The sequence below is a fragment of the Alternaria atra genome (genome assembly GCF_907166805.1).
Source record: "Alternaria atra isolate CS162 genome assembly, contig: 29, whole genome shotgun sequence".
Taxonomy (NCBI): Eukaryota; Fungi; Ascomycota; class Dothideomycetes; order Pleosporales; family Pleosporaceae; genus Alternaria; species Alternaria atra.
This window is the reverse complement of record NW_025091327.1, coordinates 3,374,768-3,401,310: the sequence shown is the minus strand read 5'-3', so window position 1 is coordinate 3,401,310 and position 26,543 is coordinate 3,374,768. Positions and strand designations below refer to the sequence as shown.

General features: G+C 49.7%; 3 protein-coding genes across 3 annotated transcripts; 1 reads left to right on the top strand and 2 right to left on the bottom strand.

Moving 5' to 3' along the window:
* Positions 1-2,327: 2,327 nt before the first annotated feature.
* Positions 2,328-3,670, top strand: ALTATR162_LOCUS9383 (uncharacterized protein; the record flags this gene model as incomplete). Its single annotated transcript, XM_043317016.1, has 2 exons — positions 2,328-2,587; positions 2,632-3,670. The coding sequence occupies 2 exons, from the start codon at positions 2,328-2,330 to the stop codon at positions 3,668-3,670; spliced, it is 1,299 nt and encodes a 432-aa protein (XP_043172951.1).
* Positions 3,671-15,075: 11,405 nt separating this feature from the next.
* Positions 15,076-16,404, bottom strand: ALTATR162_LOCUS9382 (uncharacterized protein; the record flags this gene model as incomplete). The annotated part of the gene is made up of 2 exons (XM_043317015.1): positions 15,076-15,345; positions 15,418-16,404. 2 exons carry the CDS (start codon positions 16,402-16,404, stop codon positions 15,076-15,078), a joined length of 1,257 nt encoding a protein of 418 aa, XP_043172950.1.
* A 5,543-nt stretch (positions 16,405-21,947) lies between these two features.
* Positions 21,948-25,165, bottom strand: ALTATR162_LOCUS9381 (uncharacterized protein; the record flags this gene model as incomplete). The annotated part of the gene is made up of 5 exons (XM_043317014.1): positions 21,948-22,633; positions 22,688-23,036; positions 23,176-23,658; positions 24,050-24,506; positions 25,038-25,165. The coding sequence occupies 5 exons, from the start codon at positions 25,163-25,165 to the stop codon at positions 21,948-21,950; spliced, it is 2,103 nt and encodes a 700-aa protein (XP_043172949.1).
* Positions 25,166-26,543: the final 1,378 nt, after the last annotated feature.

The window sequence follows — 26,543 nt, the reverse complement described above, 5'->3', positions numbered from 1 at the left end:
GACTGGCGACGAGACGGCCCGCTATGAGTACTGATCGATATCATCAACTATATCAAAACGTCTCAGCAACATAATCTGTTCGCATCGCTTCAGCGCTCAGTCAACGATGGATCGCACACAGAAACAATACTAGAGCCGATCAAGCCTATTTTTACGCGATGGAACAGCTATCATGACGCGTTCGAGCGCGCAGTCCAGTTATCAAAAACCTTTAACCTATACGCCAACACTCATATCGATCGCACCGCGCGCGACGACGCATACGCGCCGTCGCGCGATAACAAGCTACCTGACGCACCCACCTAGATGCAATCTGGCGGGCTCAAAGCAGCAGATTGGGTGGTGATAACTGAGCATATCGAGGTGTTGAAGCCGCTCAAGAAGGCTACAAAGGGCCTTGAGGCGCGCAGTAAACAAGGAAGCTTTAGAGCTATATATGACGTTATCCTAATGTTCGAATACATACTTGGAGCTTACGAGGCGATGCTCAGGACCTACGATCACGTCAACTTCAACGCTCATGCCGAGGCTCCAAAACATCACCTCGCGATCAACCTCAAAGCTGCCTGGCGCAAGGCCACCGCTTGCTATACTAAACTCGATGCCTCGCCCGCCTACCATGCGCAACTTGCCTCCACCCATACTACAAGAACTACTGCTCAAACAGCTGGCGCGAGAAGCCTCACTTGATTGTCTCAAACGAGGCACAGTTGCAGCAACTGTGGGCACGATACAAGCCTATATTGCTGCCAACCACGCGCCCGAGGCTGCCGCGATCTGGCGGTATCGACGACGCAATCGCTTCACTCGTCAACGTTGAGCCTGCAAACGAGGTGGATATATCAAAGATAGATGAGCTTAATCGCTGGCGGCGATATGAGCCAGCGTGGACAAAAGAGCAGTTTGAGCAGGAGGGCAATCCAATCAAGTATTGGATCAGCCTGCGATCGCGATATCCAAATCTATCGCGATTGGCCATCGATCTGCTCACTATAACAGCTAGCAGCTGTCAATGTGAGCGCCTGTTTAGTGAGCTTGGCGACCTATTAGAGCCTCTCAGGCGGAAGATCGGATCTCAGCTGTTAGCGGCTATCCAATGTACCCGGAGTTGGAGAAGAGCAGGTTTCAAGCCTCCTCATAACCAGACATGCTTGCTTCAGCCGATCCCAGTCAGTCCCATCAAAGTGATCAGCACCGTCAGTCTCCCACGTTGACCGACCAGCGCCAGCGTCGTCTGCTATTGATCCAGTGCCAGCGTGGCTGCCCTCGGTGGGCGCGGCGATCTCAGCTTCAGATTGCGACTCCAAAAATTGCGTTTCCCACGCTGGCTCAGACGGCGACTCGGTGGCCTGGCTAGCCAGGGCTTCTCGGGGCGACAGCGATCGCTGCGATGGGCGCAGTCGTTTAGCAGCTTCTGCAGCAACTGTAGGTGCGCCGCTGCGCTTCTTTTGAGATCGGGGAGGCATTGCAACGCGTTGTTGAGAACGAAAAATATGGGCGGAGGATGGAGGGTTGAGAGGAGCTCCGCTAATACGACTTGGAACGACGCGCCACGACGCGCGATCACGAGAAACTCCATCCTTTATCTATCCTTTACCCTCCACCCCTACAGCAGCAGCACAATCTCATCAATCTGGCAATCTGGAAGTCACGGATTGATTGATTGAGCTACCAATCTGAAGACTAGCTTCTTGATTTGATTACAGCTTCAATCTGGCAATCTCACAAGATCAATCTCATAATCCGGATTGATTATTGCGGACTGTGAAAACCGGGGCCATTTTATTGTAAGCACCGGCTTCAAGTCCGTGCTTCGAGCTCCAAAGTAGTCGGACGGCTTAGTCGTGTCTGAAGACGCAATTCGTTGGTAGAAGCGGGGTGCTGGATGATTCAGCGCTCTAGAATTGTCGGGGGCCCTCACGGTGCCAATGCACCCTGCAAGACCCAACTTAATCCGGTCTAAGTACCCGTAGTTTCCATGGTAGGTGTTTCTCGTTCCGCAGGGGTGGAGACTACTCGAGGCGTTACCCCACTTGCTGTCTTCATGCTTGGAACGTTTGTTTGTACGTGTCGACTTGTGGTTACATTGCATGACTGCTCTGCAGCCATGGGGAATGTGCCGTCATTACACTCGTAGGTAAGACCTAGCCCTAGTGTCCCGCTTACGCACAGTAAGCTAGGAACGCCTTCGCCAAGGCTCTGTTATACTGTTCCTCTTTTTTTTTACAACCTTGCTTTCACGACCTTACTTCCAAGCTACTTCTAAAGCAGCACAACGGCTGCGCATTTTCGAGTCCCTTATACTTTACTTCACATCTACTCTCACCATGGCACTTGTCTTGAACATCAAAGAAGCCGACTACCTCGTCCTCGGTATTGGTAGTGGCGGTATCGCCTCAGCACGACGAGCCGCAAAACACGGTGCCAAGGTTATTGCGGTCGAGTCGAGTCGCTATGGCGGTACCTGCGTGAATGTGGGCTGCGTGCCCAAGAAGGTTACGTGGAACGCTGCTGCAATTGCGGAAACCTTGAAAGACGCAAAGGCATATGGATTCCAAGTTCAAGAGCAGCGTTTGTTCGACTGGCCGTACTTTAAGAGCAAACGTGACGCTTACGTCAGGCACTGAACAGTGTGTATGAGAAAAATCTGGACAAAGACGGGATCCAACACTTCAGGGGACGAGCGAAGTTCGTTGGCAAAAACGAGGTTGAGATTGCCCTTGAGAACGGAGGCACCCAGCGCGTCAAAGCGAAGCACATCCTCATTGCGACAGGCGGCCGACCAAAGAAACCCGAAATTCCTGGAAGTGAGCTCTGCATCGACAGTGATGGCTTTTTCGATCTTAATTCACAACCAAAGAGCATCGCGACGAGTGGTGCAGGATACATTGGTGTCGAGATGACCGGTATGTTACACTCACTGGGATCAAAAACATACTTCTCCATACGTGGTGACAAGCTTCTACGAACCTTCGACCCCATGATTCAGGATGCCATTACAAATGAATACGAGCGTCAGGGCATCAGTCTCTACAAGGGCACATCGATTATCAAGGTCGAGGACATCGGTAATGGGATGAAGCGCGTCACTTTCCGAGAATCTGAATCGAAGAAGGAATCAACCGTCAAAGTCGAAGCCGTCCTATTCGCAACCGGCCGCGACCCCGAGATCGAAGACTTCCACATCAAGGACTTCGACATCAAACTCAACGACGAGAACCACATTGTAACTGACGAGTACCAAAACACCAATCTGGACAACATTTACGCTATCGGTGACGTTTGCGACTGCGGCTTCCAACTGACCCCTGTCGCCATCGCTGCGGGTCGGCGCCTGAGCGACCGCCTCTTTGGCGGCAGAATTGGCGCGCATCTCACCTATGAGAACATTCCCAGCGTCGTCTTTGCGCACCCCGAAATTGGTTCCATTGGGCTCACTGAACCCGAGGCGTGTGAAAAGTACGGTGATAAGGTCAGAACCTACAGGAGCGAGTTCACGGCGATGTACTTCGTCATGATGGAGCAAGACGAGAAGCAGCTTACGGCGTACAAGATTATTTGCGTTGGCGAGGAGGAGAGAGTTGTTGGTCTGCATATCTTAGGTCAGGGGCAGCAGCGAGATCCTGCAAGGTTTCAGCGTAGCGATCAGTATGGGCGCTACGAAGCATGACTTTGATAGATGTGTAGTATGTGTCACTCTATTCCTACTTACCCACTCCTCTATCCGTACTTTTCGCTTCACCCACCTGTGCAACGCGCTGTGCAAGCTAGATACAGGGCCATTGGCGTTGGGAACAGAACTTGACAAGCGTACCGGAAATACGCTAATTTGCCCTTCTTGTAGGCTATACACCCCGTCTCGGCTGAGGAGCTGGTACGTCCCTCTCTGCCCATCCCTTTACAAAATAAATCCACTAACTGTGTGCAGGTCACCATGACCTAGGTCTCAATTCACATATAGTATGTTTGCAGTAACGTTATCAGACTCCGCAACAATCAATCTAATCAATCTTAGGATTGTTAGTTGAATTGATTGTTAGCAGCGTCGCCACAGATTGATTGTAGCTTGATTGCAAGTTGATTGGTAGATTGATCAGATTGACGCCAAGAGATTAAAGTTGTATACAATTACTACAGCTAGGTAATCCACTGTTGTATATTGTAGTCACGTACCAGATCCTCATCTGATAGATCGTCATCGTCGCCCTCAGCACTACTATTAGGCTGAGTTTTGAAGCCAGCTCTTACCCACGCTCTCACGAACTGAATAGCAGCGAGTAGCTCGCTGCCAATAGCGCGTCGTTTAGGCTCAAGTAGGTCGCCGAGCTCACCAAACAGCCGCTCGCAATCGCAGCTCGATGCTGGGATAGTTAGTATATCGATTGCAAACTGGCTTAAATACGGGTATTTTGAGCGCATTTGTATCCAATTTACGACTGGGAGACCATGGCCTAGATACTGCTCTCTGCTCCACTCAGGCTCCTGCGTCTTCCAGCGCTCATACTCGTCCTCGTCTGCCTCCTTGGTGTTCTTCCGGCGTATAAACGCACCAATTACATCATCTATCCCACCTGCAATTGCTGTTGTACTTGGATAAGCTGCTAGAGGGCGTTGGCGTCAGACTTGGGAACGATCAAATCAAATCAAATTTCGACCTTATTTTGATCTTGTTTGAATGGCAACTCTCGCAATATTGTTTTGATTTGTTTGAATGGTGTCGTATGCTCGTTTTGATTTGGAAGTTTTGATCGTTTTGAATACGCATAGGCGGATATATACTGTCAGTTCTCAAAATCCCAGCTAGCTATTTCGTACATACGCTCGATCTCATCGTCGCTCACAGTCTCCATGGCCAGTGTCAAGATGGGCGATGAAGACAGTGGTCATGTGACTGATGTTGCATGACTACTTAGCGTCAGTACTTAGTCTTAGGTCTCACCTTTACAATACGATAACTCTTACACCCCCCAAGTTTTTGACAGCCGACTGGGCTGTGGTTACTAAGTACTTGGACGTCCTAAAGCCGCTCAAGTCTGCTACAAAGCGTCTTAAGGGACGCGGTAAAAGCGGACGCTTTGGTGCTATTGCTGAGATTATTCCAGTCTTTGAGTATATACTCTCGTACTACGAGCAGCGCGTTAAAGCGTACGAGGCGGTGGACTACAACGCGCACAATGAGGCGCCTGAGGACCATCTTGCCATCAACTTACGTGCCGCGTGGGCTAAAATCAGCGAGTACTACGCCAAGTTAGACGACTCGCCGGCGTACTATGCTGCTACAATACTTCATCTATACTACAAAACGTACTGCGACACCGTCTGGAGCGATAAACCTGAGTGGCTCGTCGCTAACAACCGCAACTTTCGCGCCCTTTGGCAGCTATATAGCGCCTCGCCGCGCAAGGTGAGGCGCCCTAAGGTCCTCACTAGCGACATGGACGACGCGATTGACGGTCTTATTAACCCCAGCGCCTCCATCAACAACAACACAGACGACGACGAGTTCGAGCGGTGGAAGCGCAGCGAGCCGCGCGCGGAGAAGGGTAGCAATTACGCAAACAACCCTATTAAGTACTGGGTAGAGCTGCGCGAGCGTTACCCTAACCTCAGCAAGCTCGCGCTCGACGTACTCTCTATCCTAGCCTCAAGCTGTGAGTGTGAGCGCCTGTTTAGTGAACTTGGCGACCTCCTCGAGCCGCGTCGCCGCGCTATAAAACCGCAACTTCTGGCGGCTACACAGTGCGTAAGACGGTGGCAAAGAGCCGGCTTAGGCGACGTCGAGGTCGCGGCCAAGTCGACGATGACGGACAACGAGATGGAGCTTTTGTACGACCTTAGCAGCTGGGGTGGCGACTATCACGAGACTCAACATCAAGAATTTTTGTAGTATAGGCTATCAAGCTATCAAGTCAAGCCTCAAGCAAGCCACCTATCTTAGCTTGATTATGTGATCAAGTCAAGCTGCTCACCATCTTATCAAGCTCCACTCGAGCCAGCCAGCTGGCTTGACTTGACTTGCTTGTTGGAAAACCTGAATGCCGCAGTCTCAATGCAGTCAAGTCCGAGTGATAGGCGCGGCTGCATTCGATCCACCGAATGAGCTATGAGACACAGTGATCGGCATGGAGGGAGATCTGGCCACCTCCACGATTCACCTCCATCTCCATACCGCCATGGAGACTCCATATAATTCTGAACCAAACTGATTAACCTGTTTAGTAGTAGTGAAACAACGCTCGTCGCAACAGGGTGGAGAGAGAATGTCCGTGCGCAGGGTGTTTCAGCAGAGCTTCTAACGTCACTCCATCAATCGTATGCTAGTTCCTATCAACATCATCATCACTATCTCCATTAGTAACCTGTTTTGATATATCCATTGCTACAATGGCGTAAGAAGCCAAAGTACCGAAGGATTGATGAGCAGCTCGAGGATACCCGAAAGTGGCCTATCCCATCCCTCGTTCAAAATGAACTAGATGCCTATCTTACTGATCGGCGGGAGACCGACTTATCGATCGTCCCGTTCAAGTACTGGATGCGACCATCTGTTAAGGTGCAGTACCCTAAGCTCTCTCGCATGGCGATTGACCTCCTCTCGATCCCAGCTATGAGCGCGGAGCCAGAGAGGATATTCAGTTTAGCTGGTGTTACTTTTTCTCCGCGTAGAAACAGACTCACTGAAGATGCCCTGGAGGCAGTCACATGCCTGGCGAACTGGGGAAGAAACAGTTTAATTACGATAGGCAGCCATAAACAGGATGTAAGAGGGTCTCAGGTTATTAGTGAGACGGCAGAGGAGAACGACGACTATCTCCCTTCCCTCTTTGGGTTCGTTGACGACGACTATGGGCCTCTCTTTGAAGAGTCGCTAGCGGACAGTAGTAGTGGGAATAGAGAATAGATAGTACTACTTCAATCTATCAGTTTGCTCCATCATAGACTCTCGATTAGCAAATTTTATACCTATTATAAGAATAAGTGTTGTTTAAAACACCTAGGCGTTTCACTACCCTGATTAGTAATAACTTTAAAATGTATGGAGTCTCCATGGAGGTATGGACAGACATGGTAATACTAGTATATCAGTTCCAAAATGCTTATCCTGGTATACTAGTATCCTTATACTAGTATACTAGTATATCATTTCTGATATCCTGATATCCTTGGCATTTTCTAGTGTCCAGCTACAAGACACAAATCGCCGTACAGATCGCGATTAAATCGATTAACCTCTACACTACTGCTACATCGATATCCATATTATCAACCGCGTCCTCATGCAAAACCAAACCCCCATTCCTGATATGGCGGTTGCGCAGCCAGTTGCCGATGCATTCAATGAGCTCAATGTTATCACAAGTCAGTCTCGATCTATCCCAACGTGTGGTTCGTCGAGCACCTGAGAATGTACGCTCTGGCTCTGCGGATTCCGGTGGGATCGAAAGTATATCCACAGCCATGCGGTGAAGTCGTGGATATCGCCGTCTTCGCTCCGGTTGACACCACCATTCTAGTGCTGTACTGCCATGAAGGTCAACTGGATCCTCTCTAATAAAAGCATCGAATGTATCTCTATCCATGGATACGGTGGTTTTCGGCTGTGTGCGTTGCTTTAACCGCTCAAGTGGTGTCGCCGCGGACTGTACAACAGCAGGAGCGGCAGAAATAGAGACCTCCTCCGGAAGGACGAAGTCCTTGTACTCACTCTCCCATACCTGCTGTGCTCTGTCGATTGCAGCGGCATGCCACTCAGTTGGCCAGTTCTCTTCGAGGTAGGCCAATCGTCTCGAGGGATCGAGGAGAAGAGCGGCAGTATATACAGGTGCTTCGTCCGTTAAGGCATAGTATTTATCAAGAACAAACCAGCCCATGTCAATGGCATGTAGCATACAAGGGTCAGGCTCGGGGCCATCTGGTGAGTGTTTCAACTTTGTGTCTTCGTAGTGCTGCAGGATCGCATCCATTAGCTGAAGCACATCTGCAACAGATGCATGGTCCCTTTCGGCATCCCGAGTGGCTTCGTCAAAGACTTGAAGAAATATCTGGGTTCTCTCCAATAACACCCAATCCGAGGTATCTAGCATATTTTCGCCAAGATCGTGGTCATATTGAGTAAAGAAGCGGTTGATCTGTGCCTTCTTCTTGATGGCGTTGTTTATGACTTTGTACCACGACGACCAGCGTGTGGTATTATCCGTGCCAAGTTCAAGACCCACGGCATCTCTCCACATATCAGAATGGAGTGAGGAGAGATCCAGCCATACAGCAATGGTGTGAAGCTTTCTGAGCGGTGCAATACCTTCCCACCCGCTGCATTTATCGCCGCTGGCTGTGTTCGTGGTAGTTCGCTGTGATCTAGTGTCACCTCTTTGAGAGGACGTCGACGGCGCTGTTAATTGTGTTGACAGTCTCTCAATATCCTTGTTATCGGCGACAGACTCGGCGGCTGCGATGGCTGCCGCAAGAGCTTCTTTTGAACGTGCGAGAAGGAAGGCTTGAAGGGACAGGTTGATGATATGTCCTATGCAGCGGACTCGGCGATGTACGGCGTCAAATGTGACATTATGTTCGTCCCTTAGCGTTGCAGATACTGCCCGTAAACAGGTGTCGTTCGAAGTGGCATTGTCCGCAGTATGGTAGCCGAGGCGATGGGTAATTCTGTACATCTCGAAGTATTCCATGATTATTGCAGCCTGCGTAGAACCACTATGAGAATGCCGGCACTCCGCGAGTCCGAGAAGAGCTTTTCGAAGGTTGTAGTCAGCATCGAGCCATTGTACGCAAATAGCGAGCATTGAATGTTTGTGTGGCGACGTCCAGAGATCAGTGCTAAAATGAATCATAGACATTGTTGTTTGCAGGGACTCCTTCAATTGATCACTATAGAGCGAATAATTAGCTTTCAAATGCCGCATAAGCATAGAGCGATTGCTAAGCAGCATGTCTTCGATGTTCGGATTGCATGCGAGGGCAAACTCCTTAATGGCACCATATTCAATCGCCGAAAAAGGTAATCGATGAACCGTAAAGAGCGATATTAGCGCCTCGATATAGCGTTGATGATTAAACGCCCTTCTGAGAGTGGCTTCTTCGCCCCGAGGCACCATATATCCAAGAATGTTGGGTGTTGAGGCTGTGGGTGAGGCCGTGGATGCGGTTCTGCGTGATGGAAGCCGTTTCGGGTTCACGATGGTGATGTCATGAGTCTAGCATGTTTGACGCAGTTGCCCCTACTACCGTTGCTCCATTTGCAGCCTGGAGATAGACAGACATAGAGCACGGCCCCGCTTGTTCTGCGTAGTCTGAGTTCGGCATTTGTGTATGCGGGACGAGATACGGCATGTGCGGATGGGTCCGGATATGTCCTCCTAAAAACGGTTTCGAATTTCTCGAGTCGTGCGGTCGCTGTGTTCGAAGTAGAAGGCGGGTATCCTGGCTGTGATGACGATAATTGAGACGTGCTAGACTCCGAGTCCATAATAAGGGTTATTCGATATCGATCTTGAGAGATACACGAACATGTGGAATGTTCAGGACGGAGTGTCAGATAGAATGCTGAAATGCGCTTAGCAGAAATTGATGATCGAGATGAAGTGTCAAAAATGATGATTCTCTTGTTCGTGTTCTGTTCCCCGCTTTCTCCTATATCTCCTCTGCTTCCGGAGCTTCCGCAGATCGTAGTAGTTATCGGTCCTACTATTGATAGCTCTTTCCTATGCAGTACATCTAAGCTTCGCCTTGTATCTGACACGGAGACGTAGAGATTTTCGGGGTCGAAACAATGCCAAGGCTGTTATACTAGTATTGGACTAGTCCAACGATTAAGATAATCCTGATATACTAGTATAAGTAATACTAGTATATCAGGATATCAGGATTACATGGACTAGTATTACCATGTCTGCATACACATCAAGACTCCGACTGGAGAAGGACAGATGAAGCTGACGTGGGTGGCGTACATCCCTGGCTTCTTCACGAGCGTCGTTGGTCTGTCACGGAGCCGATCTCTCGGTATCCACTTTGACTCAGGCAGGGACTGTCTGTACCAGAACAAGGCCTCAAACGTCGTCTGTCTACTCCAGTACAGAGACGGCCACTGGCTCGTCAATGTGGAGAAAGATCAGAAAGCCGAGCCGGATCTACTCTCGGTATACGCTACTCGGTATACCAAGCCCTCAAAGGAACTAAGAAAGGACCTTAGCGTTAGTCAGGGGACAGCGCACCGGATCTTCGGCCATATCGGCCGAAAAGCAGTAGGGCACTTGAACAATCACGTGCTTGGGATTAATGTCGAAGAACAATTAATCGCTCCAACGTGGAAAGACTGTGAGGTCTGTATCAAGACAAAGCTTCACAAGTTTATAAGCAGGAGAGCTCAAAGTGAGCCAGCTGCTAGTCCTTTCTATCGCATAGGAATAGACCTAGTGCAGCTAAGAGAAAGAAATGAGCGCTGCTACAATGGAGATCTGTGGATGCTACATGCGGTATGTCCGTACAGTAAGTGGCATGAGGCTGCATGTCTACCCGACAAGAGCTCAGCTACCCTCAAATCCACAGTCATGCGCCTGCTAGCAAAGATCAGAAGACAGTTCGGCGCTCAAGTTTCAGTCGTGAGGCTCGACAGTGAGCGCGGATACAGCGAGTTGCTGCACGTGCTCAGAGATCTCGGCATTATCGTAGAACCTCGAGCGGAGTATACAGAAGAACAAAACGGCCTTTCAGAACAGGCTGGGAAGATGATCGTGATCCGAGCGAGAGCGATCAGAATTGATGGACGACTGCCGGTAGAACTCTCGAATGAGTGTTGTCTTGTAGCAGTCTACTTGCTTAACAGGACGCCCACAGAAGCGCTAGGATGGAGAACGCCATACGAGGTTGTACGTGGACAGAAGCCGTTGGCAGCTCACCTCAATATTGTGGGAGCCCGAGCCATACATGACTATCGTGGTTGAACCACATTAAGAATCGCTCTAAACCATACCATATTAGTATCGTGTAAACCATACCACGTTAATTATGGTGTTGAACCGCGTTGAATACCGCGATAAATACCGCGTTAAGTAAATAAACATTAATTTGAACATGTTGGTGTGGTTACTTGCTTTAATACCAATCTATCCCACCCGTTCCCTCATCCACAACACTGAGGAGAGTTTCCTGAAGCTCTGGCTCAATCGGTAGACCCATCCCATTGTCCCAGACCGGCTTAATGTGCCTCTGTCGTATCCAATTGCCGATACACTCGATCATCTCGATAGTGGTGCATCGCAATCGCAATCTGTCCCATGAACAGGTCCTTCTGGCCCCAGAGAATGTCCTTTCCGGCTCTGACGATTCTGCGGGGATAGATAGAATAGCCATTGCCATGCGGCTAAGCCCTGGAAAGCTGCGACGCTGCTCAGATTGACACCACCACTCGAGAGGAGTGACTCCATCATTCAAATCAATAGCTGGGCCATTAATAAAACTTCTAAAGTTGTCATCTGGCTTTAAACTGATGGTCTTCACCTTCGTCTTCTGTTTTAATAAGGTGAAGACGTTCACAGGCTTATCTAGCTGGCCAGCCGAGATACCGGGTGCGTTCTCTGGAGCTGGAAAAGAATCTGGTTTGATATCAGGCTTGAAATCGTTCACCCAGATTGTATTGGCGAGTTCAATGGCAGGCTCCACCCACTCTTCTGGCCAGTTCTGGTGTAGGTAGGCGGCTCGCTTGCGCGGATCGAGTAGTATCGCAGCAGCGTACACAGGTGTTTCTCCCGTTTTGTTGTAGTATTTGTCGAGTACGTACCAACCCATATCGATGGCTCGAATCATGCGTTCATCGTGGTTCTCAGGTAAGGAGTAGTAGTTCTACTAAACGTGAGTATTCGGACCCATTAAGTAGAACCAGATACTGACCTTCTGCTCTTCATACCACGTTAATAGGAGATCCATCAGCTCAAGCGATTGCGCGACCGATGACTTGTCTTTCTCTGCGTACAGAGTAGCCGATGCGAATGGCTCTAAAAAGTGAGCAGCCTTTTCGAGGATATCCCAATCGTTCGCTTGAAGCCGATTGTCGCCCAGGATGTCCTCGTGGTCGGTCATAAAACTCTTGATCTTGTCCATCTTCTTTAAGGCTCGTGAGATGACCTGATACCATGAAGACCATCGTGTCCGATTGTCGATCCCGAGGCGTAGACCGATAGCTCTATCCCAAAGACCCTGGTGGATAGTTGAACCTCGGAGCCAGACCGCGAGATTGTGAAGCTTGCGTAATGTGGGGATATTCTCAACACCATCAAAGTCCTCAACTGAGATGATGCTTGCATTACTACCCTGCTGCTTGCGTTGTTTGCTTTGTCCCTTTGTACGAGAACGCTCTGCTTCCGTTCGTTTTCGATGAGAGGCGAGGACACTCGAAAACTGCGTAAGAAGGGCTTCTCCAGCGACACCAGAGACAGTCTCAAGAGCAGCAATAAGAGCCTCTCGGGAGGACGCAAGAAGGAAAGCTTGAAGGGAGAGATTGATGATATGAGCGATACAACGGACCCGACGATGTTTTGCATTGAAGTCGACCTATTTAGATGATTAGCTTAATAAGTGCTTAATTGAACCTATAACTGACGTTGTATTCACGCTTTAATTGCTTTGATAACGCTTCCAGACAGGTATCGTTGGACGCCGCATTATCGCCTACGTGATAGCCGATATGGGACGTGATATTATACTTTCTAAGAGTATCCATAATGTAAACCGCTTGCTGCTCTCCAGAGTGGCTGTCACGTAGCTCTGGGAGCCCTAGCAGTGCCTTCTGAAGCTGATAGTCTCGATCGACCCACTGTGCGCAAACTGCAAGCATTGAATGACGATGCGGCGATGTCCAGAGGTCCGAAGAGATGTGAATAGGGCTCATAGCAGCTGTCATGCTGGTAGACAGCTGCTCTCGATAGAGCTCGTGGTTTGCCGTAATGTATCGCACAACCGTAGTTCGCGCAGTAATAAGCTCGTCCTTGATAGCAGGGTTGCAAGCGAGGCAGAGTTGCTCCAGTTCCTCCCATTCGACAGCTAAGAGAGGCACTCTACGACGAGTGAGTAGTCCTATCAAAGCCTCGCGATAGGCCTGTGGGTTGAAACTACCCCGTAAAGTGTCTGTTGCAGTAATGGGAGTGTAGATAGATGAAATAGACCGCTGGGTGTTTGCATAAGGACGAGTCCCTGAGGACATCGATGTCACCGGATGCTTCACCTTGACGTGGGTGATGGTGTTACCGAGATGCGTCTCCTCCCAGCTAGGACATATCTTACAGACGTATAGCCTCTTCTCTTTGCTTCGTCGTTTACGACCTGGTTGTAGTGAAGCTAGGCCTTTCTTTGGTTCGCGGATGAGGATGACCTGATGGAAGTTAACAGGCTTCGTTTTGCGGTCTGCGGTTGCAGAATCGGACATCTCTGACTCCGAGGACGGTATAGGTGACATTTTGAGAGGTGTGGGATCGATATATATGATGATTTCAGATAATTGAATGGTAGAGAAGGATAGAGATAAAAGTTTTGAGAGTTGTAGTGTTGAATTATGAGGTTCTAAATGAAGTGCTTAAAGTGACTTGCCTTCTGTATTAAGGTCCTGATAGCCGTTAAATACATCAAATCTACAGAAGTGATAACTAAACGGTAGTGACTGCTGCCTGTTGTATTATAGTCTGCCTGTAATACGATAAAGGGGCGTTTCCTAGGTCGTTGTTGCCTGTAGGCATCAAGAGCTGTATCTCTGTATCCAACATGTAGACCTGCCAAGCCATTAATGCGTTTTGCGGTTGAACCACATTAAGCTAATGGACTAACCTGGTTTAGACTCAATATCATGAAACCGCGGTTAGATATAAACCCGGTTTAAAACCACGTTAAGGTGGTCATGTATGGTCTTCGTCCAGGATCCCATACTTGGCCTTAACGTTGCGTACAAGATCGAACCAGGGACTAATAATAGCTGGGTTGCTGCACAGGACTCTCTGGTGATCCCGCTGTCTTGTTACCTGAGATTTGATCTCAGGTCTCCGGAGTACAAGCCTGTAGGTCCAGTTTTCTCCAACCTGGCCACCACTACGTGTAGCTAGTAGTTGGTTGGCCATTTCTCGCACGTAGTTGAGCGTAGGGGCAAAGCCTCGCGTATCAAGCTTCCTTATATATTGTATGATCGCCTCCTCTTCATGCCTCTGGAGTTTTGATCGGTTGGGTTGAGTATCGCGTCGTGAAGCCTTCCCAGCGCGTCGATTGCGGAGAGTGCTTTCATGTATATTGTAGCGATGCGCGGCTTGTCGCTGGGTAAACGACGCGTTGGATTTCATAGCTTGGATAGCCTGGATAACTCTATCTTCAGTAGAAAGCAGTTCAAGATTTGGTAGTTGAGACATTGTGATAGAGTTGAAAGTGGTGGGGGCTTGGCAGAGTGCGCATTTCGATGGTGTGCGCATCTCGATGGTGGGGCACTTTATCTAGATTAATACTAGAAGTGTTGCATATGCTGCAAAAGCGATTTATTAATTCTAAAAAATTTAGGGAAGCTCCTGAGCATGCCTACTAACGTTGTACTTGCATCTTAACCCTTCTCGCCACTTTCTAGTTGTGTGGGCGAGTTTGGTGACTGTGGTGTTAAGACGTCAGTTTCCACTAACTTCCCCCAACACCTCTCGCTCCGGTGTCTCGTCAGCCTCTGCGTTCCTATAAAGCTTCTGTATTGCATCTAAGTTTCTCTGTGTTAAGCCGCCGTAGTCCATCCTCCAATCATGTGCCTTTCTTCTAAGATGCGACAGCATTGATGGAGGTTGGTTAAAGTACTCCACCCACGCCTCGAGTGTCATACCTGTCTGCCTGTCCATAAGCATGTTTATGTCGTAGTGTCCCTTCTCAAAGACCTCCTCTTGACCTTTGTAATGTCCGCCTGAAGCTGTGGCATTGCGTAACACCAGTATTTGAAGAAGTTATATGTGTGTTGGTGTAGCTCAACTTGCGGGCAGGTGATATCATCCCACTTCTTGTACTTGGAGTACTCCCCATACTCTGCCGATTGGTGTTGACACTGCTGAGGTGCTCTCATTTGAGCGAGATGATCAGCGAGGATAGCTTTGTGAGACCTTCGATGCTAGAGTTTGAAGAAGTTGGTGACACCTTCCGCCGCCGGCGCCTCTTCTCGCTTTCAGAACGGTCTTTTGCCATCATGAGAGAGAGGTGAATCTCATCAGATGGCTCTTGAATCGTGCACTCTTCTCGGGCCACAGCGGTCGCCCAGATCGCGATGGTGTTGCCATTGACCTTGTAGTGCTCTTCCGGGCGATCGATTTGGCGACCAGGTAGAGGACGCCGCTAGCAAGTATTAGTGTTATTGCTGCATCCTTCTTCGTTGCATCTCCAATAGTCTTTGATGCCGATTGCAACGCCACTTGCACACCTTTCAGCAGTAACGACAGCAGCGAGTCCATCCTCTTGTATAGCCGTAACGATGCCAGGTCGCGAGCGAGCAACACCACCACTACGAGCCAGCTGCGATGCTGGCTGTAATGCCGGCAGCTCGTCCCTCAACACCAAATCAAAGTCGCACGTCATTAGCTGAGCGCTCTCCTTGTTCATTTCTACAACCTCGTCCTCAAAGTCCAACCAGTTACCGACAGTAAATCCCTCACCAGCTACACGTCGACTACGCTGCAGCGCAATAGTACACCTATCGGCTTTGGCTTGGCGGCTGCCGCTAGTATAGTACAGCGTCGCTGTTAAGCTCTCAATTTTGCTAACGCGTGGCTTCTGCGACTCTATTACACTATCCGCCCATCGCCACACCTTATCCTCGCTGACTGTGTACATAGGTTTATTACGCCTAGAGTCAGAAGCTGAAGCTATCGCATTCTTCTCTACTGACCCCCAGAACGCGCGGTATCGAAAGTGCAGGTGTGGCTCCTCGTCAACTTCTTCATTCTGTGACTCCAGGCGCTGCCGCTGACTCGATTGAGCCGCTGAGGCAGCGACAGCAACACCTGGTGAGTCTCCAGCACCGCCAGCAGCTCGCTCGCTAACTCCCTTATCTTCTTTAGCAGTAGCAGCTCGCAAAGCAAACTCTACGGGTCTATCCTCATCGTCCGCCGTCGTGTCAAATACCTCCTCGTCTTCATCCTCCCCAAGTATATCAGCGGTGTCGGTGGTGAGCTGGCTCGGCGCCTCAGGTTCGAAAACTGGGCTCGGAATATCGTGATTACGCTGCGGAGTCGGTACTCGCGAGCGGTTTAGGCGCCTGACCGTTGACGGAGGTGTGGGAGGTGCAGGATTGATACCTTGCTCGAAGATTTGGGATAGTTTACGCTGACGTTTGGCAGGTTTGCTGCTCTCACTACTCGCTGGAGGTACATTCTTCCGCTTGCTGTTACGAGCCATTGAAAACTACAACACTAGAAAACTATCACGAGACGCAGATTTGAGCTATCTAAGCTTCTTTATAGGTGCAGAATGTGGTAGGATACTGTTTGTACTACAAAACGCTAACAAACCAGATCTAGCGTCATCTCGTCACCAAACAACACTAAGTCACGTGGTCGGGCCGGTCTTTCGAGAACAACCCATAGTCAGCACCTAGGTAACCTCGCAGAAGATCTGTTTTAAAACGCCCTAGCTTATGCAAACACGTTATCTAGTATCTTGTTATAGACGCCTCCTACGCCGCTAATCTACAGTATTTTACGCGCTACGCCTACCTATAATGCCCCCAAAGCCCCCTAAACGCGCTGTTAATCGTGCTGCTGCACCTAATAAACGCGTTAGAGTTAGTCGCCAAAGCCCTCCATCGCAACCTCCATCCCAATTGCAGCCCGAGCTGCCTATATTAGCCTCGCCGCGCAGGGCCATGACGATTGCGGCGAGCCAGGCCACCGAGGAGACTCTATTCGAACTGCAGCTCTTCGATCCGCTACTTAGAGGCGCGCCTCCTCCGCTAGCTGAGGGCTTGACTGCTGCTACCAAAGCTACAAGCGAGGCAGGCAGTATCACCGGCGACACTACAGGTAATACTAGTGAGCTGGATGCCCGGTTTGCTGATACTTTTGACGGTCTCAACTGGGCTGATATACCTCAATATACGAAGCCCTTGAGAACCCTTAAGGGAAAGAAGAGCTGGGTATTCCAGCACGGCTATCGCGTCGCTAGACTCGGCAACCCTACAAGGACTTTCTGGATCTGTAGGCACTGCTATCGACACCAGAACAGAGATGGGATGCGCCCAATAGAGGTAACAACCTCAACGACAGCTGCGATAAGCCATATGGGTCAGGCTCGCGCAGGCCATCGCCTTAACCGTCAAGGCAGGCTCGCTAGTACTACGCTGCCTCGCGGCCAGACGTCTCTGCGACTGTTAAGTAATAGCCCTGTAGCTATATCTCAAGATATTGCAAACACGCTCGGAGGCTTCGATATACAGGGCTTTCGATACGCTGCAGTTAGCTGGCTAGTCGATAACAATCACGCCCTCCGCGAGTTCGAAACACCAGCTTTCCGCGAGATGATCGCGTACGCCAACTCAGAGGCCGCAGAAGCCCTATGGGTGAGTCACCGCAGTATATCAGCCTTTGTTATGAGGCTCTATCGATACCTAGAACCCTTAGTTGTTGTAGATCTGTCGCAGGCTGTTAGCAAAATTCACATAAGCTTTGACGGATGGACAACAAAGGGTGGTAAACGCGGGTTCTTTGGCGTTGTTGCTCATTATGCTGATACCTTTGGCAACCTTAGGGACCTACCTATTGCCCTGCCTCAACTTACAGGCGCTCATACAGGCGAGAGGATCGCTGAAGTTGTATACAAAACGCTCCAACAGTTCCAAGTTGATAGCTCAAAAGTTGATACTTTGTCCTCGACAACGCCTACGCAAACGATAGCGCTATCGCCAAACTCGCCGATATATACCAGTTCGACAGGCTCCATTGTCGACTCCGCTGCGCGCCTCATACGCTCAATCTCGTAGGCCAGGCGATTATTGTTTAGCAATAGAGTCTTTATAGATACGAGATGCACAGCGATAGTGTAGGTAGAGGTATATTGCCTTGTAAGACTAGAGACGAACCGCTGTCGAGCCACAACAGCGGTAAGGTAGGCTAATATACTGCGATTGCTTGGCATAACGGCCCGAACGGGCCCGGAGTAGCCTGGTGCCTGACAATTATATTTGGAGTTAATACTCAATCGTTTAATAATGATACAGAGGAGCATCAGGCTGAGACAGAATACCTGCAAAACTGGCGGCGCGATGGTCCACTAGGTGTCTTGCTTGATATAATTAACTATATCAAAACGCCTCAACAACACGATCTGTTTGCCTCGCTGCAGGCCTTAGTTAACAAGCAATCTTACACATAAACAGAAACGATATTAGAGCCTATTAAGCCTGTAGTTACACGGTGGAACAGCTATCACGACGCCTTTGAGCGTGCAGTACACCTATCCCAAACTTTTAACCTATATTCCAGCCACCATATCGAGCAGATCGCTCGCGACGACGCGTACGCTATATCAAAGGGCAACAAGCTACCAGAAGCGCCATCATGGATGCGATCAGATGGCCTATCGGCGGCAGATTGGGCGGTGGTAACTGAGTATATCGAGGCGTTGAGGCCGCTGAAGGAGGCCACCAAACGCCTTGAAGCTCACGGCAAAACAGGTGGATTTGGAGCTCTATATGAGGTGATCCCAGTATACGAGTATATCCTTAGTACCTATGAGGCGATAATTACTACCTACGATAGCGTTGACTATAGCCCTAATAGCGCTCCTGAGGACCACCTGCCTATTAACCTAAGGGCGGCCTGGCGGAAACTAAACGATTACTACACTAAACTCGACGCCTCGCCTGCCTACTACGGCGCTGTTTCCCTCCACCCGTACTACAAAAACTACTGCTTTAACAGCTGGCGCGATAAGCTTCACTGGCTTACCGCAAACGAGGATGCCCTACAACAGCTTTGGGCGCAATACAAGCCGCTATCGCTGCCTACAAGAAGGCCTCTACCGCCACGATCAAACACTATAGACGACGCGATCGATGCGCTCGTTGATCGCGAGTATACAACCGAGCTGAACATATCAGAGGCGGATGAGCTTGATTGCTGGCGGCGATATGAGCCAGCGTGGACAAAGGCGCAGTTCGCACAGGAAGGCAGCCCTATACTATACTGGATTGGCCTACGCACGCGATATCCTCACCTATCGCAACTCGCGATAGATCTGCTCACAATACCAGCCAGTAGCTGCCAATGTGAGCGCCTCTTTAGCGAGCTCGGCGATCTATTAGAGCCTCGGAGGCGGAAGATCGGATCTCAACTACTAGCCGTGATACAATGTGTACGGAGCTAGAGGAGGGCAGGTTTCAAGCCATCTAACGATATACAAGACACTCTAAATGAGTCCGAGTTAGCTGCAATCTACGATATATGCGATTGGGAGACAGATCTCTAGTGATCTGCATACAAAATTGCTCGAAGTTACACATCAAGAACAATCAAATCATCAATCAATTATCAAGCGACAAACCTTAAAACCTCATCAATCAAGTCAGTATCAATCCGAACTCGGAAGTTTTTCAATCAGGAACAATTAGAAGCTCAAAATTGACTGAATTGATTTTTCCCATCTCTAATAATCAACCACATTAAGACGCCGCAACAACACGAGCTCTTCGAGAGCTTTCAGCGTCTCGCTAATCAGGAGCTACCTATACATGAACAGAAGATATTGCAGCCCGTAAAGCTAGTTGTTACGCGCTGGAACTCATACTTCTCAGTTTTTGAGCGCGCTGTACAGCTCCAGGCTGCCCTTAACGCGTACGCTAGCCACTATATAACTCGCGTACGACGTGAGGATACGTACGCGTCAAGTTGCGGCAATAAGCTACCCGACGCCGCGATATGGATGAGATCTAGCGGGCTATCGGCTGCTGATTGGGGTGTTGTTACTGAGTATATTGATATACTAAAGCTGCTCAAGTTGGCAACAAAGCGTCTTAAGGGCCGCGGAAAAAGCGGCCGATTTGGGGCGATCGCAGAGGTTATACCAGTCTTTGAGTACATACTGGCTTACTACGAGCAGCGCATCAAAACCTACGAGTCTGTCGACTATAACGCGCACGCCGAAGCCCCCGAAGATCATATCGCGATCAACCTTCGCGCCGCGTGGGCAAAAGCCAGCGTCTACTACTCAAAGCTCGACGACTCGCCCGCATACTATACCGCAACGCTGCTCCATCCATACTACAAGACCTACCGCGAGGTAGCTTGGGCGGATAAGCCAGAGTGGCTCGAAGCCAACAACAGCGCATTTCGCGCGCTCTGGGCTCAGTGCAAGGGCTCTGAGCGCGTTATTCGGCCGCCGCGGGTCGTTACTAACGATATTGACGACGCGATCGACAGCCTTATCGATCCAAAGGCCACCTATAGCGCCAGCGATGGCGATCTAGACGAATACGAGCGATGGAAACGATGGGAACCGCGGGCGGAGAAAGGCTCAGAAGCCGCCAATAACCCGATACAATACTGGATACAACAGCGCGATCGCTACCCACGACTTGCCCAGCTCGCGATTGACGTCATATCGGCCCCAGCTTCAAGCTGCGACTGTGAGCGCATGTTTAGTGAGCTCGGTGATCTATTAGAGCCGCGAAGAGGGGCGATATCACCCCAGTTACTGGCGGCAATACAGTGCGTACGACGGTGGCAGAAAACTGGCTTCGGCACGGGCAAAACGGGGGCGACAAAACTAGTATCTGACCACCAGATAGACGCGTTGTACGGCGTATGCGACTGGGATCAAGACGACATGTAACTAGTATAGGCGGGCGGTCTATCGTACACAAATCTATCAAGCCTTCAAGCCTTCAAGCCAAGTTTCAAGCAAGCCGCCCAGAACACCAAAAGCTTGCAATCCAAGCCTATATCCAAGCTTCAAGAACGAGCCTCAAGCCAAGCCGACGTCAAAAGCTTGATTGGCTTGCTTGTTGGCAACTCTGGAGGCTCTCCACTACCCGCAGGCCCTACAACAGCTCTTTTTTAGAAGCAGTTTTTGCAGAAGCCTTAAGGTTGCGCTTCTTACTTTTTTGCAAAGTTTAAAGAGCTTGTTGAAATCGTTTTGCAGTCCTGCGAGCAGCTGCCCTAGAGGCCTGTTCAGCAGCCTTCTTAGCCTTCTCCTTCTCCTTTGCCTGCCTAGACTCCTCACGAAGTCTATTTATCTCAGCCTTTGGCGTTGTAGCAGCTCCTTCGCGCGCTCCTACAGACCGACAATTATTCTTGAAATTTCCGTTCGCTAAATTATGTTCTGATTGAAGTTACTGCCAGGCGATGTTACTGTGAAGCAATGGTATCATCTAAGATATTGGGCGCATGGGTTGGGAGAGTTGCGTTGGATTACTGACAAACATAAGATAACTCGCTACTCGGTGATGTAGCTATTCGTAGATATCTATACAAGGCACTGGGCCTACGCTGACTCGACGTGCTGGCAGCTAATAAGCAGCCGCGATCAGAAGCCAGGCTCGAGCATTATGGTTTCCAGTAGGAGAAGACATCACGGCCGACGATAAGTATTGTAGGCGAAGCCTGAGACGGGATCTACTGCAACTTCTCCAAAATATATGAGAATGATCGCAATAGTAACGAAATTAGGCTTTGGGATATAGTAGGGTGCGCCCTAGTATATAGAAGATGTGCCATTGAGTTTGCGGTTAAATCCTCGATAGACCGTGAAGGATGTATTGTTGTCGCCCTACACAACCTGTCGAAAGAATGTATTCCTACGCCTACTATTTGTTGTACATAATGAATAGTAACCGGACATGTAGCGATTGAAAAGCTTTGCTGAGTGTCACGCGTAGTGTCAAATTTGAGGCTTCCGGCAAACGGCCGTATGTTTAGCGACCATTCCGAGTGCTACATCTGCTCTAGCTACCCTTGTGATGGGTAATACTCGAAGTGTTGTTGTTGTTGTTGTTGTTGTTGTTGTTGTTCTGGCAGGTATTCCACATTTGAACCCTGCCCACCATCATGACTGTCTTGTGATGTGTTCACATGTGACAGGTCCAGGTCAAAAGCATTTAAATATCCTGGTTGGTCCCACAGGCTTTGCATGTTCACAAATGGTACACCATGGTTGAAGTTTGTGAAAAATGGATTGTCAAAGGGCATCGGTACTATGGATTCGTCCGGCAGGTAAAACGGGTCGAAGCTGCCTTGATGTCCAGGCAGATTGTCCAGTGGGTAGTACTGAGAAGGCCGAGGGTCGAAAGTGCTACTGGTATTCATTAAATTCAGGCGAAAGTTCTCCTGTGGCACCTCCGCAGTTTGCTGGGCGTTGTATGGGATATAATGATGCTGGTAAGCATCAGGTCCTGGAGTTTCTTCTTCATACAAGTCGAGCAGTTCATCAGCCTGGGATTGCAGAGCCGGAGAAAATCTCTTGAGAACTCCCTTGATGACATGGTGTGCTCGAGCGGCGACGGGATCGTTATGTCGCATTGCACGTAACCAGCGAATCAGTTTTCTGATGGAAACGACCATGCTAGGCTCAGAGCTCTTTATCTCTCTGTTCCTGTAGGTCATATCTAATATGAGTACCGCAATTGATTGCATGACTAGGACGGATAAAATCAATTCATGTTGCATATTTCACGCTTGGCAAAACTTACTAAAATGAACAATTGCCCACCATGGCCCCTTGGAGTAGATGAAATCAAGGTCCGGATCGTCAGGAAATAGTTTGGTTATTTCCAAAGCAGCTCCGACGCAAGCTTCCGCGCTTGTCTTGTTGAACTCGACAGAAGCCTTGCTCTCGTTACGAATGCGCCGCTCTATCTTGCAGAGACATGGTCGTGTGACGAGCATCTTGGTGCTCCAGTAGTCTGCCTTAAGGAGGAACTGTTCGCGTTCAAGGCCTGTCATGTGCTTCTTTCTTGCAGCTTGACAACCTCCGGGTAATGCTGCCTTCGACCATTCCTCGAGCTCGTTAAGCAGTCCTGAGATACTTCCTTGAACTGACTATGGGGACCCACTGTTAGCATATAAACGCAAAAATATTTAGAGGAAATAAACATTGTTGTGGCTATCAGGCGGAAGATTGATACAAAAAGATAACTGTACTTCAGCTTCACATACAAAGTCCAGTCGAAACACGTACCTTCCAAGACCTGGCAGCAGTTCGAGGTGAGTACAACTCGAGTAAAGCTTTCTGAGAGATGAATGCAATGTTTATATGATTCATGAGGTAGTGATCTCGGCCTGGGTCTCGCTGGCCACTTTCGGACGTGTAGCTGTCTGTCATAGTGTGCGGCGAGTCGTCCCCGGTACCCCTCCGTGCGAATTTCCTCAACGTATCTCTGTGGTTCAGCTGTTCGCCTGGGAGACTGCGTGGCAAAGATGCTGTGCAGTCCTCGAAAGCGATCACGGGTGGTCTTCCGGTGATCGCACTGACTAGAGACTCAGTAGATTGTAAACTCCACCAGGTGCGCACAAGCAGTTCTTTCTTTGATTCTTCTGCTCCAGGGTCTTCATTCCGCAAATGAAGACCAAGAGCGAGCGCGAGTCGTATTGATATTCCAATAGTGATCCATGCCCTGCTCACATGGCCTATCACTAGGAAGTAGAATGCCAAGGCGCCGGTCTGCGGGGGTTCTAGTCAGTACAGTCCATGGCTAAGCTAAAGATGAAGCTGTGTAACCCCTACCGCTTGTACAAGTCCAAGGTCCGGCGCTGAAATAATCATAACAGTGTTCTTCAGGCTGAGAAGACGCACGGCCCTGTTCATGTATACCAAATGATCGCCATCATCCCCTCTCCATTCGGCGCCGATGAGATGAGAGTATTTTGCTCCTATGGCCAAAAGCAAGTTCATTTGAGTTCGCCACTTCCGGGGTACCTGATAAGCATTATTATGCCTTAGCGCGCCTAGGTACTTGCGGGACTGGTCTGCAAAGGTTTGGGGTACCTGATAAATATAAATACTCAGTCAGCAACAACAACAACTACTGGCATTTGACTATAGAGGAGCTTACAAGGGGAAAGGAAGGATGAACAGTCTCAAAATAGCAGTTGAACAGTTTTTCTGCTATATCAGGGTCTGGGTCTTCGTAAGGATCGACAAAGATATCCGTTTCGATGTCGTCGCTGTCGAGGTAGAACGTAGTGTCGTTCATATACCTCATTGAGCCTTGTCTTGAGTGCTCTTGGATATCGTCCCGACGGTCATGGAGAGCATCCGAGCGCTCACTGGCAGCATCTCGTGTCGAGCCTGGTGGGCCATGTGGTTGACCGTAAGGCTCTGCTCCCGTATCTTCGGTTTGGCGCTGTGCACTACGGAGCCACTGAACTTCAGAGTTTAGACCAACATAGCCGGTAGCCCTCGATTCATGATCACGCATCAAGTCCTCGTCGAGATGGTCGAGATCCTCGTTCGAACCAACCGATGCGGTCACGTGTGCTTCACCATGTGCTTCGCCATCCTCATCCTCACTAGTGAATGGTTTCCTGCTGCGCTTTCCCAAATTGAGAGACGCGCTCGTCGCATGTGAGAGTATGTCGTCGGCAGCCTAGACGAAACAAAAATTAGTCATGCACAACGACGAGTAGAGCTAGATGTAACATATAAGAGCAAGCTTACATGTTCGAGAGCATCTTCAATCCTCTGCTTGTTGTCATTGTCAACGTGCTCGCTCAAATCCCGGAGAAGGGCTGCCAGTGTATGGTTCAGCTGTGTGGCCCTGTACGCTTTCAGCAAGTGAAGACTCAGGTTTTCGGATGGTCATACTCTCTCAGACGATCTCTCCGAGCTTGCTCATAGATACAGTTCGATGACTTGAGTCGGCAGTTGGAACAATGCGGCACTTCGCCGGAACATTTGATTTCTAGCTGAGTAAGCAGACAAGTTCAATGTAGTTGCAGAATGAGGGACACCAACTTCGTTTACGGCATGCTGTACAAGCTCGGGCTCTAGAAGATCATCAGCACGGAGGCAAAAGAGCATTGTTGACTTTCACAACGTACACGTGGCCCTCTCTACTCCTCTCACTTGACATGGGTGGCGGTGACGGTGGTGGAGCACGCTTGAGCCTAGGGATGGCCATCTTGGGGCCCTGCAGGGAGCTTCCCAGCTCTGGAGAATCGCCCTGCATAATGACAGTGGCTGCCTCACCCGTATAGTTGCGAACTCTCTAGTACGTACTCGACAATGACGTCACGTCACGTGTTGTGTTTCGGGCTTGTGGTGACTGCGATAGGTTTGCTGCTGTTCCAAAATGCGTGCTGAGGAGGTGCGCGAGCGTTGTGGCGGATCGAAGATCGAAGAAGCGCAGGCCACTTGGACCAGACACAAATCAGGTTGTTGTTTGGCTGTCTTGTGTGAATCTGAAGCTTGATAAGGGTAGTTCGATAAGATGCAAAGGAAGGCTCAAGCTACATTCTTCGAAAACCTCTGGGTTTTTTGTTGTAGTGTCGCCTTCGTTGCTGTGTGGTAAGTCGTGTCGATTTTGGTGGGGTGCGCAGCATAACTGAGTTGGACAGACCTACAGGCAGTAGTGGATACTAGCCCAGGATTTCTGCGGCGTTTGGCGCTCCTCGGCAAAGCGACCCATGGACGGATCCAGGTGGGTGGGCACATTGCAGCGGCACTCCGCAATCCTTAGCTCGGCACATAGGTTTTGATGGGGCAATAAGTTAAGGGCACGCTTTCGTGGGATGTGTTGCTGTCGCACAGCTGCGTGCGGGTGTTGTAGACGTGCGACAGTCAGAGGAGAGCGTATGTGTTTGTTTTTTGAGCCCAGCTTATATTTAAGCAATCATACGGAACGATTAGTAATACAGTTCATTCCACGGCAGCGCTGGCCCGTGACTGATTTTTTACAGCTCGACATAGGGTTGAGATTACCCAACAGAGGATGTTATACGATGTCCGTTGAACCATGCGGAGGGATCGCGCACCAATTATGATAATCGACAGCCACGTCTGCCCTCCAAAAAGTCCCCGATATACCGTGTCCGTGCACTCAATGCGCACAATCAGTCAATGCGCGGGACGCGTCGCATACACCCTTTTTTGAGTACTTACTGCACAACACCACGATGGGCCTAAAAGAAGCGCTTGCAGAGGCAGGTACTTTCGAACGCCAAGAAGATATTCCGTGGTCGCAATTGTCCACAAAGCATAATGTGGTGCGGTCAACGTTGACGCGACGATGGCGAGGCAACACGCGTTCCCGCGAAGAGGCAGGTTTAGCACGCCGCAAACTGCAACCACCACAGGAGGCAGAGCTTGTCAAGTACATAGATAAACTCACAGAAGAACACTTACCACCTACAAGGGAGATGGTGCAAACTTATGCATCAGATGTTGCTCAGGTACCTGTCTCCGACGCCTGGGTTGGCCGCTTTGTCCACCGTAATGACGACCAGCTCACCTCTCAATGGTCAACGTCTATGGACCGCGATCGTCACAACGCTGATTCTGGTGAAAAGTACACACGTTACTTTGAGCTTCTGCACGAGAAGATACAG